The 18,239-nt window shown below is 39.5% G+C and overlaps 1 protein-coding gene across 1 annotated transcript; it reads right to left on the bottom strand.

Annotated features, from left to right (window-relative positions):
* Positions 1–16,202: 16,202 nt before the first annotated feature.
* ZNF396 (zinc finger protein 396) lies at positions 16,203–17,178 on the bottom strand. Its single transcript, XM_017511393.2, is given in 2 exon segments — positions 16,203–16,439; positions 16,688–17,178. Coding segments are annotated over 2 exon segments (645 nt in total). The 5' UTR covers positions 17,120–17,178; the 3' UTR covers positions 16,203–16,226.
* Between the last annotated feature and the right edge of the window lie 1,061 nt (positions 17,179–18,239).

Raw genomic sequence — 18,239 nt, 5'->3', positions numbered from 1 at the left:
GTTAATATTTATGAACATCAATTTTTTTTTGAGATGGAGTCTCACCCTGTAGCCCAGGCTGGAGTGCGGTGGCGTGATCTTGGTTCACTGCAATCTCTGCCTCCTGGGTCCCAGTTGAAGCATTTCTCCTACCTCAGCCTCCCAAGTAGCTGGGGTTACAGGCACAAGCCACCATGCCCAGCTAATTTTTGTATTTTTTCTTTTTTTAGTAGAGACAGGGTTTCACCATGTTGGCCAGTCTGCCCTTGAACTCCTGACCTCATGATTTACCCACCTTGGCCTCCCAAACTGCTGGGATTACAGGCGTGAGCCACTGCACCTGGCGAACATCAATGTATCTATTTTTCAGTGCTTTCAGTGTCATATCTAATAATACCTAATACCAAACCATGAAGACTCTCTCTTATGTTTTCTTCTGAGAGTTTTATAGTTTTACATTTCACATTGAATATATGATTTAGTTGCATTAATTTTAGTATAAGGCATGAACTACAGGTTGAGGTTTTTTGTTTTGTTTTGTTTTGTTTTGTTTTGTTTTGTTTTTTTGCATAGAGATGCCCAATTATTCTATTTGATAAAAAGTTCATCCTATGTCCATTGAACTACCTTTGCATCTTTATAAAAAAATCAATTAGTCATATTTCTGAATTCTCTAATCTGTTATATTATCAAGCATGTTATCTCACATGTGATTACTGTAGCCTCATGGTAATTGACCAAACTCTGGGGCAGGCATGGTGGCTCATGACTGTAATCCCAGAACTTAGGGAGGCCAAGGTGGGAGAATCACTTGAGGCCAGGAGTGAAATTTTGAATTTGAGAATGATAATTTGGAGTATCTGGTAGAAGAGACTTCTAAGCAGCAAAGCATTCATGGGTGGTCTGGCTGCTTCTACAACCTATGATCATATGCATGAGCAAAGAAATCAGCTGAAGCTGGAAGTTACATTTAAAAGGGAAGCAGAGAGTAAAAGTTTGGAAAATTTGTAGCCTCACAATGTTGTAGAAAAGAAAAGCCCATTTTCACAGGAGGAATTCAAGCAGGCTGCATAAGTTTGCATAAGTATAAAGGAACCAAGTGTTAATAGCCAAGATAATGGAGGAAAGGCCTGGAAGACATTTCAGAGACATTTGTGGCAGCCCCTTCCACCATGGACGTGGAGGCCTAGGAGGACAGAGTGGATTCCTGGGCTAGGCCCAGGGCCCTGCTGCCCTATACAGCCTTGGGACACTGTTACCTGCCTTCCAGCCACTCCAACTCCAGCCATGTCACATAGGGGCCCAGATACAGCTTGGGCCACTGCTTCAGAGAGTGCAAGCCCTAAGACTTGGCAGCTTCCACATGGTGTTAAGCCTGTGGGAATGCAGAGTGCAAGAGTTGAGACTTGGGAGCCTCCACCTAGACTTCAGAGGCTATCTGGAAAAGCCTAGACATCCAGGCAGAAGCTTGTTGCAGAGGTGGATCCCTCATGGAGAACCTCTATTAGGGCAGTGCAGAAGGGAAATGTGGGGTTGGAACCCCCATGCAGAATCCCACTGGGGCACTGCTTAGTGGAACTGTGAAAAGAGGGCCACAATCCTCCACACCCCAGAATGGCAGATCCGTCAGCCGCTTGCACTCTGCACCTGGAAGAGCCACAGGCACTCAGTGTCAATCCTCGAGAGCAGCTGTTGGGGCTGAATCCTGCAAAGCCACAGGGTGGGGCTGCCCAAGGCCTTGGGAGTCTACCCACTGTATCAACATACCCTGGATGTGGGATGTGGATTCAACAGAGATTATTTTGGCACTTTAAGATTTAATGATTGATCTGCTGGATTTTGGGCTTGCATGCTGCCTGTAGTCCCTTTCTTTTGGTGGACTTCTCTTTTTTGGAATGGGAATATTTACCCAATGCCTATATCTTCATTGTTAGTTACAGCCAAGGCTGTAACTAACTTGTTTTTGATTTTACAGGCTTATGGGTGACAGGGTCTAGTCTTGTCTCAAATGAAACTTTGGGCTTTTGACTTAATGCTGGAATGAGTTAAGACCTTGTGGGGGGTGTGTTGGGAAGACATGGTTGTATTTTGCAATGTGAGATGGACATGAGATTTTGGAGGGGCCAGAGGCAGAATGATGTGGTTTGGATCTGTGTCCCTGCCCAAATCTCATGTCAAATTGTGATCCCCAATATTGGAGGTAGGGCCTGGTGTGAGGCCTATTGGATCATGGGAGTTCTCATGAATGGTTTAACACCATCCCCCTTGGTGCTTTTCTTGTGATAGAGTTCTCAAGAGATCTGGTTGTTTAAAAGTGTGTAGCACCTCCCTACCTCTCTCTTGCTCCTGCTCCAGCCATGTAAGAGGTACCTGCTTCCCCTTCATCTTCTACCATGATTGTAAGTTTCCTGAGGCCTCCCCAGAAGCTAAACATATGCCAGCATCATGCTTCCTATACAGAAACAAGTTCCTGTTGTTTAAACCAGTCAACTTATGGTATTTTTCTTATAGCAGCCCAAACTCACTAAGATAACTTAATATTCTACAACCTTGTTAAATTCCATTATTATTATTAGGAAGTTTTTAGTAGATTCAGTGGGATTTTTTAGGTAGCTATGCATGTTACCCTCAAATTGGGAGCACTTATTTTTAAAATAAACAACCTGTATAATTTTCTTTTTTAATTTTTAAAATTAGAGACAGGGTCTCATTTTGTCACCCAGGCTGGAGTACAGTGGCATGATCATGGTCCACTGCAGCCTCAACCTCCTGGGCTCAAGTGATCCTCTTACCTCAGATTCCTGAGTAGCTGGCACTACAGGTGTTGCCATCACATCTGGCTAATTTTAAATAATTTTTGTAGAAATGGGGTCTTGTTGTGTTGCCAGGCTGGTCTCAAACTGCTGGCCTCAAGTGATCCTCCTGCCTTGACATCCCAAAGTGCTGGGATTATGGGCATGAACAACCATGCCATGCTGTGCATAATTTTCATATCTTGCCTTATTGTACTGGTTAGGGCTTCTAATACAATGTTGAATTGGAGTGCAGAGTAGACGTCCTTTTTGTTTTTTTCTCAATCTTAAAGGGAAAAACATTCAGGCTTTTAGGTTTTTAGTAGATACCTTTTATAAGTTTGAAGAAGCCTCCTTTTGTTCTTTTCATCCTTTCATCAAATGGATGTTGAATTTTGTCAAATACTTTTCCTGCATCAGTTAATATAACCATGTGGCTTTTCCTGTTGAGACTATTAATATGGTAAATTACCTTGACTGATTTTTGAGTACTGAGTCAACTGTACAGTTCTGGGATAAATCCTACTTGGTCGTGATGTTTTATCCTTTCTATACATTGCTGAATTAAATTTGCTAGTATTTTGTTGAGGATTTTTGTGCCTATGTTTGTGAAGATATTGGATTGTAGTTTTCTTGTACAATCCAATACCATCTTTCTTTGTCAATCTTTTAATCTGTCTCATTTAGATTCAATAATTTCTATTGATTTATCACTATTTCCTCTATCATTGAGTCCATCAGGTGAATATTTTATTGTGATTGTTGTATTTTTCACTTCAAAAATTTCCATTCGTTTCTTCTTTATATCTTCCATTTCTTTCCTGGTATATATCCTTCCATTCATTCACCCTTACTTTCAAAGCATGGTTATAAAACTTGCCTTAAAGTTTCTTCTGTTAATCCTAACATCTCTATCATCTAGGTGTTGGCATCACTTGATTTTCCTTTCTCTTGCAAGTTGAGATATTCCTATATTCCTGGTTCTTTCTGTGCCTAGTAATTTTGCATTGTGTCCTGCACATTTTCAATATTATGCTGTCAGATCCTGGGTATTATTTAAGTTATAAGAAGAATGTTGATGTTTTTGTTTAACAGACAACTGCCCTAGTTATGGTCAGGTAGCAAGTTCTGATTCACATTGTGTGGGCTGTAGTTCCAATGTCAGTTCAGGTTTCAAACATTTCCAGTTCAATTTGGGTCTTTGTGTGTGCCACCCAGTGGCCAATCTGGGGCCTAAGCGATAGTTTATCTTGTAGCTCAGTTCTCAATGCCTGTGATGTGCCAGGTAGGGTCAGCTTTACCCATGCTCAGTTTAGAGGCAAGCAGATGGGGTTCATACAAAACTTCAGGAGACCTCACTCCTCTTTGCAATAACTTTATCACTTTTCTGGCTCCCTGGGACCTCCTTTAGTAGTTCTTCAGCCAGAAAGCTGGGGTTTTAGTTTCCTGGTTTAGTTCTGTGTTTGCTTCTCCCAACTGCATTCTGTATCCTGGTCCAAGCAGCAGAGGACACAGAGATAATAAAAGCAATGGGGATTTGCTCTGTGCTTCTGGGACGAAAGCAACTCTGTTCAGAACAAAGTGTTTCTCTCCCTCTGAGTTTAAAGTTCCTTCCCAAAGCCTAGGTGACAGAGTGAGGCCCTATCTCTAAAATAAATAGATAATTAAATTAAATTAAATTAAATTAGATGCCTTCCCAAAGACTGCTGCCATTGCAGTGCTGCTGACGCCACTGCTACTGCCATAGTATTGCCTGAAGACTGGGGTAGAAGAGAAGGGAAATAAAGTAATAAATGCTGTATATGGGATTTCCCTGTTCTCTGACTCTTAGAACCCCTCTTTCCCACTCCAGACTTTATTAGGGCAGGGATTTTTTTTTTTTTAAAGCAGCTTCATTTTTGTTTCTTCTAATAGTTTTGTTTTTCATTGTGGTAAAATATATGTAACATAAAAATTTGTCATTTTAACCATTTTAAGTGTACAGTTCCTTAGGCCAGAAACAGAATTCTTGTCTTGGAACCCTTTATATTTATTCTCAGTATGCACTTCTGGGTTTCAGGCTGTCTTCGAGTCTAGGCAATGAGATGCCAAGGGGGGTAGATAGTAAATTCAATGCTAGTTTCGTAGATTTCAAATTCTGCTCTTCTTCCCCAATCTGCTTGCTGTCACTTACTTTGAAGAGGCCTCAGATAGGTACTCCATGCATTTTGTCCAAGCTTTCCAGTTAGTGGGAGAGATGGGGTTAGGTACAGTGTGCTTATTCTATCTTCCCTGGAGCCAGAGCTTCTGTTCTTATTTTTATCATTCTACTCCCACCCCTGCCCCACCCACTTGGTTTAAATTGCTTTTTTGTTTTTTTTTTTTTCCCGTAGTTTCTTAAGGTGTATGATTAGATAATTGATGTTAAACATTTCTTTTCTTCTAATATAGCTACTTAAAGGAATGGTACATTAGGGCTTCAGTCTTCCTTGTCTGTAGTTTTCTCTTTTATTTTTTTCCATTCACATTTATCTGCTTAAAATCTTGCACTTTTCATAGCTCTTTCTTCCACATGTGTCAGCTTCATCTTCCAGCTGATGCAGCATTTCCTGGCATTGTTACCAGTCATAGTAACATCTGGAAATAGGACAATAACATCTGTATGTCTCTTTTTTTTAGAAGAAAGCAAGCTTTTCCCAGAAGCCATGGGGCAGGCATCTCCTGATGTCTTATTGGGCTGGATTGGGTGTAATACTCATTTCTAAACTAAAAGCAGGAGGGGGAATTGTTTTTATTTTTTTTCCATTTTAAAAAGATGGGGTCTTGCTTTGTTGCCCAGCTGGTCTTGAACTTGTGAGCTTAAGCAATCTTTTGGCCTTGGCCTCCCAAAGTGCTAAGATTACAGGCATGAGCCACCATGCCTGGCCCACAGGTAGAATTGGATGATCATGATTGGCTTGGACTAATAATTTGGAGTGGAAAAACTATTGAGAAGTCAAACTGTAAAACCACCTAGATGACAAGATTGCTAATAGCCAGAAAATAAAAAACAAAGTTAATTAGGCTGATACAGTTCTGATGCAGCATGTTAACATGTCCAACTGGAGATACTCTACCTAGAATCCCAACAACTACTTCTAAGATGGATAGATTGGAGCCAGCAAAGCTATGTAGGAAAAGATAGCAAATGTCTATATGGTTGATTATTAGCTCTGACACTAGCATTCCACACCTTATGGAAGCTGTCTCTCACTGTCATTGTCACCTTTGAATAAAAATGACCCTTCAGTTGAAGACAAACCATTTAGCATTTAAAGACAACTAAGATTAATACATCTAGACAATAAGGTACATCCAATTGAGCAAAATTTCAGGAATCAGCAGTCATTAAACACATAGCTTTAAACAAGAAAGTAATTTTGAATCTAAGAAATTATAACCAATTTTATTTCCTAGCCATTCAGGATTTGTGGCCTATATGGTCTATTTGAATATTCTTCCAGGGCTCCTTGGATAATGTCATCATCTCCTATCCTCAATGTTTAGTGGCAAAGGAACCATTATTTGGGCATATAGTCAGTCAGTCTTTTCACCAAGCACTATCTGGATTTTTATCTTTCAGATTCTTTGGTTTTGAACAACGTTCATTCCACAGGGTTTTTTTTTTTTCTTCTTCTTTGCTAGGATATAAGCTTTATTATGGCAGGGATTATAAAAAAAAAAAAGCAGCTTCATTTTTATTTCTTCCAATGCTTTTGTTTTCCATTGTGATAAAATATACATAACAGAAATTTATCATTTTAACCATTTTTAAGTGTACAATTCAGTAGTATTAAGAACATTCACAATGTTATTCAACTATCACCACTCTAAATTTTCAGAAGTTTTTTATCATCTCAGACAGAAAACATGTATCCACAATAACTTGCATCCTCTGTTCTATCTCCTGGTAATCACATTTGACTTCATGTCTTTATGAATTTGTCTTTTCTAGGTACCTCAAACAGGTGGAATCATATGTGTCCTTTCTCATCTGGCTTATTTCGCTTAACCTAATGTTTTCAAGGTTCAACGTTGTAGCAGGTATCAGAATTTCATTTGTTTTATGGCTGAATAACATTACGTTGTATGTCTATATCAAATTTTATCCATTCATATGTAGATGGTCATTTGTGTAGTTCCCACCTTTTGGTTATTTCAACTAATGCTGCTATGAACATTAGTATACAGATACCTGTTTGAGTCTCTGCTTTCAGATCTTTTAAGTATCTACATAGAAATGGAATTACTGGATCACATAAGAATTTTGTTTAACTTTTTTAGGAACCACTGAACTGTTTTCCATAGCAGCTACACCATTTTACATTCTCAACAGCAATGCACAAGGGTCCCAATTTCTCTTCATCTTTTCCAATACCTGTTTCTTTCTTAAATAGTAACCATCCTAATGGGTGTGAAGTGGTATCTGGTGGTGGTTTTGATTTGCATTTCCATAACGATTAGTGATGTTGAGCATCTTTTCATGTGCTTATTGGCCATTTAAGTATCCTCTTTGCAGAAGTGTCTGTTCATGACTTTTGCCCATTTTTGAAATTTCTGGTTGTTGTTGAGTTGGAGGGGTTCTTTATATATTGTAGGTAGTAATCCCATATAAGATATATAATTTTCAAATGTTTTTGTTCCACAAGTATTTGAGTGACAATTATGCACCACATACTGTACCAGATGCTTGGGAAACAACAGTGAATGAGGCAGCTCATGCTCTCAGGCAGCATGAAACAGTGGAGTCAATATAGAAATAGCTATAATCTCCATTTAGCAGGGCAGAAGGTTATCTGATTCTGAAATAAGCAAAGAAAAATGTAGTTTATTTTTTATAACTGATAATCTTTTTTTCTTGAATCCCTGCAGCATTGGGTGGATGGGTGGTGAAAGAGCTGAATTAAATTGTTATATTTAGTTATTAATTATTAAATTGAATTATTCAGTCCATTTTACGTTCAATTCCCTTTCACTCTGCCCTTTTCTGCCATCTGCTTGGAAATCTGGGGCATACATTCCCTGTGATTAGGTGCTGCTATGGATTGGGTGTTAGGTGGGCTTGCTGTTCCAATCTTCCCTGGTTTCTATTCTGGGCAGCTGGTCTGCTGTGGTGCTTGCTCACCAAACCTGCAGGAACAAATCATCTGTTCTTTTGGTTGGGCTGGAGGCCAGTGTCTCTTCCTTGGTGATTTGTCTTCACTTTCTTTCTAGGAAGAGCTATAGGCCCCCAGTAAGGTCTGGTGGGCCCTGTAGCTCTTAGCTACAGGATCCACAAGGTTACGTTGCTCAACTATCCCAACTTACCAGCTCTATAGTCAGCTATTTTCCAAGGTTCCTGCTGGGTACAGAGAACTGCCATATATCTTCCAAGCCACATATTAGCTAATAGAGGCCCTCTACCTAAAACTGAATTGCCATTTTTATGAGAGTTCAGTGTTGGGGCACCAGCAGTGTGTTCAACAATTTTCCTCCCAATGCACTCAATGGCAAGGGGGTGTAGCCCTCTCCCCTTGATTCTCCCCCAATCCCCTCCACAATTCAGCAGGGGTTGGGCATCAGAGGTGAGAGGACATCTGGGCCTAATCCTCTCATTTTCTCACTCACTCTTCCCAGGACTAGGAGAGCCTTAAAAATTTTTCTTTTTGCTACTCCATAACTTTTTCCATCTCAAGGTGTCATTTATTTTCCTCTTCCTTGGGGCCATATTTGCAATTTAATATTTTAAAAATGTTTTATAATTTCACGAGATAAATGTAATGGTAAAAATAAGAACAGACTGATAATGCAATTAAAATAACAGAGTGGTGTTACTCCCCAACCTACTCTTTGGGTATAAGGAAGAAGTGGTACCTAAACTAAAACATGAAGAATACACAGGAATTAGGTAACATATGAAAGCTAGATAGGAGTTCAAAAGGAGTACATGGAAAGGCCCAAAGGCTGGAGGACTTCCGGTAATGCAGAATGGCTGAAACATAAAGGAGGCAATGACAAGAGCTGAAGGTAAAGTGGTAAGCTGTGGTGGTCAGATCACAAAGAGCCTTGAAAATCTTGTTTAGCAGTTCTGACTTTATCCTAAAAGCAAGGGAAAGCCTATGTTTTAGGCAGGGAAAGGACATGATAAAATGTATGCCATAGCAAGATTACTTTGATTGAGAGCTTAATGCATATGAAGAGGGCAACATTAAGGGCCACAAATTTCCCCTCACTCAGGGATTAGCCACAATCTTGAATTTTGCCAGTATAAGCTGGAAAAATATTGGTTTGGAGGTAGGGTCACAACAGCATATTTAAGTGTTGATGGGTTGGATGCAGAAGGAAGGCAGAGAGTGAAGAAACAGAAGAGAGGAAAAATGACTGGCAATCAAGGCCCTTCAGAGGTGAGAATGCTGAGGCTCAGAGGGGAGAGACCCCTCTCTCATTCTCAGAGGAGGGAGAGGAAATGATGGGTAAAGTGTAAATAATTTGGCAAATTGAGTAGCAAGAAGTTGTAAGAGCTCTTACCTTTTTTTTCCTTTAATGCAGGAAGCAAAAGCATAGTTGTTTGCCCATAAGAAGGAAGGTGACAAAGGATTAGTATGGCAAACATGGTTGGCAAACCCCATGTTGTCCTCAGCTCCCATCTGCCCTGCTGTCCCTCTAGAGTTTGAAAATGCTTACCCTACCAGACACACCAGCAACAAGGAAGCATAAGCCCGATTTTGGTAGGGTTTTTGGAAAGCTTTTGCTTAGCATGGCTGGCTATCTCTTCTTCCTGACTTAATCCCAGTTTCTAGAGCTGTCACAGCTCTCTCGAAAATCAGACAAAATAACATGAGATAAAGCTAGACCAGTTGTCATCCAGCTGCTGATTGAAAGCCAGCAACCCACCTTCCAGATTTCAGGTTGAAAATTCCTATTTCTTTAGACCACCAAAGATGGGTTTTGCATCCAGAAGCATTCCTAACACAGAAAGGCTTGCTATGTTAAGCCACTGTTGTAAGGAGTGGCTTAACTCCTTACATCTTGAAGGTCCAGATGAAATGAAATCCATAAATCAATACTAATTTCATTTTGGAGTATTTACTATCCCTGAAAATTAATCAGTATAATGGGGGTGCTAATAAAATATTAATTTTAAAAATTGAGGTTAGCTCAACTAATTTTCCTTTTACATAAACTAGTACCATTAACATATTAGGATACCCACATAACTGCAAAATAATTCAAGGTACACAGAAACACCCTTTAAAAATTAATCATATACTTCGATGATATGATTCACACCACTTTCTGGTGGATACATTCAAATTATTCACAATAAAGAGAGTGCAACCTTACAAAGTTGATGGCAGCATCAAGTGAAGATGAGTGCTTCCTTCAAAATACTTGATTTAGATTCTGTCATCTTATTCACATAGAACCTAAGAAACTCTGTAATTAAGCAGTAATTCACAATATACACATCTCTGAGGCATTTGCTATTTCAATAGATTGTCTGTTCCTCTCTTTAATTACAAAGAGAATGAGCCTCAAATTAAAAAAGTATCCTACATTGTTAATGACTGGAAATACAGGGAACTCAATATATATTCATATTCACTAAAGCTACAAATCATAATCACTATCAGAAAATTCTATAATAAAATTTACATTCACTTCTCCTCCTACTAATCTTATATTTATCAGCATACTAACTAAGCAGAGTGTGGTAATTCCACATATCTGAAGCTCCTCTAAGCCAATTTCTGGAGTTACTCTAAGATATGGTTGGAATTTCTGAGAATGATGAGTTTTACACTTTGTGAGGAACCCAACCAGGAAAAGAAGTTGACTATGAGCCTCTATCCTATTCCAAGGACTTTGATTTCTGATGTTTGCCTCCATACTGGGTAACTATAGCACCATGGAAAACATAATACAAGTATTCTTGTAATAACATTACAGAGTTTTATCAAGAATCTCTGGAAAAGAGATCATTATGTTGTTTGTATACTGTCAGAATAATTTTAATAATGTATTAATCAGTAATTTTAAACAGGGAATCTGGCTGACTTAAATACATATAAAAATATAGCTACTCATATCCCATAGATAAGCCAAATAAAATATCCCATAAATGTTGTCTTGACACATATAAACTATAATGGTTAGGGGTTCAACAGTTGTTTATAAGGAACTGCAGTGGACCCTTTGAATTGGATTTCAGTGATTTGTTCATATGTATAAGAGCATCAAAATCCAGGGTCTCATTTCATAACAGTGTGTCTAGAAGCTCATCTTACTAAGAATACAGAAGACTCTGAAAAGGTAGTCTTATGATGCTTGTAACATATTCATAGGTAATTTAGTCCAGAAAAGGGAACACTGAAGCATTTTTATCAGCAGTTAAGGGCTTCCTCTTCCAGTTAAGCTGTGGTACATTTCTCCATCACACACTGCACCTGCCAACACTTGTGGTACAACAGTCTTGTTAGACAATTTCATTCATCTCCCTTTTTTCTTTACATTAAGATGATCACTTACCTTACAGAAGTACCCATAGAATAATATTGTTATGAAAACATTCCTTATGTTTAGACTCCTTGTAGTCATGCAGTCTTATAGTGTTTCCATTGAATTATTTCCAAATTACATTGTGAACAAGATTATTTTTTTCTGACACGAGAAATTAACTTGGTATCATGAATAGTACAGAGGCTCTTGTGACCTTTCATAAGCGATTAAGGCCCTTTCTCTGCCTCCTGAAAGTGACCTGAGACATGTCAGCCTAGTCTTGAAGTACAAATTCTTTTGGGCCTCTGCAATCCTATGTTCATATTTTGAATCTGGTAACAAAAGACAAAATAGGATTTTTTTTTTTTTTGAGATGGGAGTCTTGCCCTGTCTCCCAGGCTACTTCAGCCTGGGAGTGCAGTGACACAATCTCAGCTCATTGCAACCTCTGTCTTCTGGTTTCAAGCAATTCTCCTGCCTCAGCCTCCTGAGTAGCTGGAATTACAGGTGCACACTGCCATGCCAGGCTAATTTTTTGTATTTTAGTAGAGACGGGGTTTCACCGTGTTGCCCAGGCTGGTCTCTAACTCCTGAGCTCAAGGACTCTGTCCACCTTAGCCTCTCAAAGTGCTAGGATTACTGGTGTGAGCCATTGCATCCAGCCAGGAATTTTCTTTTAAGAGTGCTTTAATCTTTGGTCTTTAGAATTCTAGTGCTCAAGTTATGAAATGGAGGAGGATATCTATTTTTACACTGAGTAACTCACACATTCCTTCTCAATGAGGGAAAAAATGTATTTGTCTAAGAAGATATATACTAGTTCATTATACGTGTTAATAATGAAAATAGTAGAACATGTCTAAGAATGTCTTTTCAAGGGCTGCATAGCGATGGAAATCTCAATTAAGCTTTGGAATCCGAAACATCAGAATTGACACAGCATTGATAAGCAGAAAAGCAAATAATGCTGACATGAGATTTTCAACCTTCTCTCCTATGGCTTTTATGACCCTTGAAAGGAGACTGGTGTCAACTAAGACCACTGATTTGTACTAAGGAGTGTTTGCACCTTGTGTCTTCTCTTGTGCTAAAATAGCTCTGAGTAAATGCTTTGATTCCCTCAAGGTACTTATGGGACTTTTTTTCCTAATGTTTCTTTTCCTATGTCTGAAAAGATTCAAGCTCTGACTTAAGGCTTTGCCACAGTCATGACATTTGTAGGGCTTCTTGCCAGTGTGGGTTCTTCAATGTTGAATCAGAATCGAGCTTCAACTGAAAGCCTTTGCACACTCATCACATGCATAAGGTTTCTTTCCACTGTGGATTCTCTGATGTAAAATAAGGGCTGAACTCTGACTAAAGATTTTGCTACATTCATCGCATTTGTATTATTTTTTCTGAGAAGGGTTTCCTTGTCTTCTTTCAAACTTACCATCTTGTTCACAGGTTCTTCTATATGTGGAACTCTGGGAGGCATTCATATGAAGGCTGTTGGAAGCATCGTAATGCAGTTCTATGCCTGAAGAAGTCTTTTGCCTTGAAGCAGATTTCACAATTATAGTTTTGATGTCTTCATCTGAAATAGAAAAACAAATGTCACCAGGAAAGAGAGAGAATGATCCAAGTTAAATATACATGATTATTAGCTAGCAGATTTATAAAACAACACACATTATAGAGGATGGAGAGTGTATGACAAAATATTGAGAAGATTATATAAGACAAAGAGAAAGGTTTACATACTGAGGAGGCAGTCAACTAAACTATAAAGATGCAAAGCTCTGTGGAAAAGACAGAAAAGGAAATAAGGATTAAAAGGTATATCAGAGACTAAGGAAAGTCTGGAGGAAAGAAAGGGCTTAAAAAGAGGGAATGATTGGAGATGCAGACAGACAAACAGAAGTAGAGGAATCCGATGTGGCAGTGGGAGTAAGAAATGAGATTTAGTACTGGAGTATCAATAAACAAACAAAAGCTTAATAATCATAAAGGATTCAATAACTATGCCAAGAAATGAGCTGAAGAAAGCCAAGGGGCCAAAAAGGAATGTGGAAAATAAAGTAAGAAAATATAAGTTAGGCAAATAAAGGGAAGGTTATAGACTAGGATAACTAGCACCTCAAAAGATCAAGTACCCATTGAAGAAATATCTCTGCTCCTGTATGGATTTGATATTACTGGTTGAACAGCTGTCTGTTGTATTATTTTGTATGACCTTTAACGTCTATGAGAAATGTACGTGGCTGCTTATGGGCTGTGGCCACTCAGGCAGCACACAAATCTGGCTTGATGCAGAGGGCCTTATGACTCAGGGTGCCTGAAGCTCCAGCAGAACTGCTAACTCGGATGTGAAAATGCCAGTGTAATTTGGATGCATTACCTGAAGAAATCACTTCAGTTATCCTCATGGTGGCATTTTAACTGAAGCTGCTGAAAGATAGGAGCTTAAAATGAGTTTATAAAAGCAAAGTACAACAGTTTTGGACATGTCTGGGGACATGACTTGGCTGGGGCTGTGACTACTGGGGATGCCTTTATCTGAAGTAATTACATAAATAAGATTAAAAGGAACCCAGAGAGGTACTGATGTTAAGTGATCCTTTGGGCCCTCCTGAGGCCAAATAAAAATGATGGGGTGAGAAAGGAGGTCTGGGGAGAATAGTCAGTGACGGAGTGTGATACTGAGTAAGAAAACTATGAGTTGTTGTTGTTTTATTCTTTAGAATTTAATTGAAAATGGCTCTACCTGCTGTCTCTACAATCTCCTTAGAATCACCCAACACAAGTTCAAATCTTAACATGAGCCCTTCCCAATTCCTTCTTAATAACAAACCCCATAGTTTCCATGGCGTGTTCTCTTTTCTGCTGCAGCAAACTAAATAAACCTAACTGAAAAAGCTACATAAAAATCAAATCAAATGGACCTAAATAGTTATTACAAAAGGAATTTAAAATTATTTCTTGTATTTATTCACAAAGGTGGTATCTCAGTCCATTTTCTGTTGCCTAGAATAAAACACCTGAACCTAAGTAATTTATTTATAAAAAGAATTTATTTCTTATAGTTATTGAGGCTGAGAAGTCATAGGTGAAGGGGTGTATCTGGTGAGAGCCTCCTTGCTGGTGGAGACCCTCTGAAGAGTCCTGAGGCAGTAGAGGGCATTTTATGGTGAGAGGGCTGATCACACTAATATGCTAACTCAGCCCTTTCTTCCTCGTCTTATAAAGTTACCAGTTTGACCAGTATGACTCATTAATCCATGAATGAGCTAATCCATTCATGAGGACAGGGGTGATAATCCAATTACCTCTCAAAGTTCTCACTTCTCAATACTGCCACATTTGGGATTAAGTTTCAACATGAGTTTTGGAAGAGACAAACACGCAAACCATAGCATATGGCATACTCATTTATTATTACTAGTTTAAGTGGAAATCATTTTATAAATGGTTCTGTCTCAAATTCATTTTCAATTTATTCCAAAGTGACCTCAATGATTAGTCATTACTATCAAAATCCTGGCATAAATTAGTACTTTACAGCACTAAGACCAAGGTCATCTCCTACAAGCTTTGATAAGACATGACTCAGTACCACAGAAGTCATTTTGTGGCCTTAAATGGCTGTATTATTCTATCACATGATTCTGGTTCTCTCTGCCTTGTATTGCAAGATCCTGGACCCTTTGCATTCTGTTTCAAATTTCTACAAATCTTAGAAAAATGTAAGAAAGGGCTCCATGAGGACATTCACAGGTAGAATGTGGTTCTTGCCACACCTGGCCTTCAGGTTGGTCACTTCTCTAGTCAACACCACACCAAGCTGCTGAGTCTGGGATGGTCTCCCTTTCTTTCCTGATGAAAAATACTTCTTCCTGAAAAGACTTTCACTTTTCTAAGTAAACCAAGACAATTTCTAGACTGGAGGTATTAAGTGTCCCAGTATAAGCCTTTTGAGAGCCAGTACTTGCCAAGTAAAGGTGAACAATGTTTTCTAAATCTCTTTTTAAATTACTGCATTTTCTTTGTATAGTTTCTTATAAAAATTCCCTCAGAAAAACTCTAACCTTGCTTAGCTATCAGCTATGAACTATGAAAGCAGTGCTGGAGAGGGGAGGAAATCCTCCTAAGTAGGATTTTCCTCTTAATCTGTGGATCCTATTTTATGCAGGATAATCATCTAGAAGGAGCGTTTCTGCTTAAATGTTACTTCATCAGCGAGGCCTTCCTACCACTCTATGTAATAAGATCTTATCCCCACTATTCTGTTTAAAGTAGGATGGCCCTTTTATCAAATGAAATTTTACAGAGTTCCAATATATATAAAACAGATGAAAACACAGCTACTTTGTCTGATGCAGGAGCAAGTAGTTCCAGCCTACAAGGCCTGTAACTCAGCCTTATTTCCACTTCTTACCTTCATCTAACCCCCTTATTCTTTGTTTTGTTTTTGTTTTTCCCCATAGCTCTTTATTTGTTTAGTATCTGCAATGGAAGAACAGATTGCTACACAGCTATTTTGGAGCACTTGTAGAAAGTGATGCAAAGAGGAGTTGAGGCCAGTTGAGGATGTGAGGAAGTTGAGAAATGTATTTAAAGCACATAAGACAGCAAAGTCACCTTAGCAGCAATATAGGCAATTTTGCTACTAGATCCCACCAGTAACTGAGCAGTTATATAGGAAATGATGATGAGGATCAGTGGTCTCTAGACTGTATACCTTAGGGTCCCACAGAAGGGCCTCAAGGGCTGCCTGAAGATAAAGGGCTACTTTAAAAAGGCTTGAAAACCCTGCTGGAGATGATGTCAAGGATTTAAAATCTGAAGACTTTATAAGAATCTCTGAAAAATAAGCCAGAACAAAATACTGAAGATCTTCATTTAGTAGGACAAATAACAGAAGTTCCCACAGTGAGAAGGAGATGAGAAGGCGGGATTTGAGGCTTCTTGCATAAATCATCAGAGATGTGTGTGGTGAGCAGAAGGCCCCCACACCTTCCACCATGAACTGAATTCTGCCCCCTCACCATGTGGTCTTAAGGACTGAAGCTTCCATGATGCTCCCTGGAGCTACTTCTTCACAGGCATGAGCTGGCTACTTGGCAATTCCTCAGTGATTTCTGAAGGTGCTAGCTTCTCTGCAATCATGTCCTTCCTTTGTCCATAAAAGACCTAACTGAGGCTGAAGAACACTATCAGGTTGGGACTTGAGGATAAAATAACAAAGAAGACACTATGCAAAAAGTATCCTGGACACAGGACAATGGAGGGAAAAAGTAGAGCCACCTTCTATTTGCTGGGTCACCCATGAGTACTTTCACCCCTAAACATCCAGTTGTGCTGAGTCGGAATACAGTTTGAGAGCTCAACTCCCAGTGATGTGCCCGGGCTCTTGATTCAGCCTGGTGGTTCATCTCCACAGGCATCCTTCTTATCTGCTCTGGTCCATCAAGCTCTCTTTCCACATCCTCCAGCATAGTCACAGCTTCCTCTCCATTCTCTGGATGATGGTTCTGCACTCAGGCCTGCAGTTCTTTTGGAAGGATGGCCAGAAACTGCTCTAGCACCAGCAGCTCCAGGATCTGCTCTTTGGTGTGCATCTCTGGCCTCAGCCAGAGATGACAAAGTTCCCAGAGCCGCCTAAGAGCCTCCCGGAGCCCAAGTAAATCCTGGTAGCTAAACTGCCTGAACTACTGGCAGAAGGTCTCTGGGCTGTAGCTGCTGCTCCAGTGGAGGATAGAGTCCAGATCACAGGTCTGCTTTTCCTCTTCCATCTTCACTGTCAGAATCCCATCACATTCTTCTGAAGTTTGTGTTAGGAGTGATGATGACTTTCCCAATTTTGTAGACATTTTGACAGGCAAATAGCTCAGTACTGTTAGGCTTTAATCCTCCAGGAGGTGGAGCTCTCCTTATGGACACTCCTTAAATATGATTAAAGAAACAAATGGAAAGAAGACAAAGACAAATACTTCTCAGAACAAAACAACTAAATTTGAAATGTAAGACTGCATAGGAAATACTGACCCTAGTCTTAGGCTTTAATCCTCCAGGAGGTGGAGCTCTCCTTATGGACACTCCTTAAATATGATTAAAGAAACAAATGGAAAGAAGACAAAGACAAATACTTCTCAGAACAAAACAACTAAATTTGAAATGTAAGACTGCATAGGAAATACTGACCCTAGTCTTAACAGAAACCATGTTTATTTTATTTTATTTTTTTGAGACGGAGTCTCGCTCTGTTACCTGGTGTGTAGTGGTGGGATCTCCGCTCAGTACAACCTCTGCCTCTCGGGTTCAAGCGATTCCCATGCCTCAGCATCCTCAGTAGCTGGGGCTACAGCTCCATGCCTGGTTAATTTTTGTATTTTCAGTAGAGATGGGTTTTCACCATGTTGGCCAGGCTAGTCTTGAACTCCTGACTTCAGGTGATCCACCTGCCTTGGCTTCCCAAAGTGCTGGGATTACAGGCATGAGCCACCATTCCTGGGCCTGAAACCATGCTTTTAAATAATATTTCTTTAAGAGAACGAAACAGCTAAGACTCATTACTTCATATACATAGTGATTCACAATTCATTCTGAAAACCATACACACAAGGCTACTGAATATTACAATAAGAGATCAGCCAGGATTGCACAGAAGCTCCCAGATAAAGGGAAGCCTGGGAAATGCTATGACTCTGGAGCCAGTTCAAAGACCCCATCAGTTTTTAGTCTGCTACAAAGAGCTCAAAGTAATAGTCTCATGAGGGAAGTACTTTTGTGTGAGTTTTTTCAAGTTTTACTGTTAAAACATCATTTCAACGTTAAAGGAACCATTAAAAACACACACACACAATCAGCTGGGCACTGTGCTCCTGCCTGAAATCCCAGCACTTTGGGAAGCCAAGGTGAGAGGTGGGAGGATCACTTGAACCCACGCATTCAAGACCAGCCTGGGCAACATAGTGGGACCCCATTTCTACA

The sequence above is a fragment of the Cebus imitator genome, unplaced genomic scaffold (assembly GCF_001604975.1).
Source record: "Cebus imitator isolate Cc_AM_T3 unplaced genomic scaffold, Cebus_imitator-1.0 Scaffold448, whole genome shotgun sequence".
NCBI lineage: Eukaryota > Metazoa > Chordata > Mammalia > Primates > Cebidae > Cebus > Cebus imitator.
The sequence above is the reverse complement of the archived record's forward strand: the minus strand, read 5'-3'. Positions and strand labels throughout refer to the sequence as shown.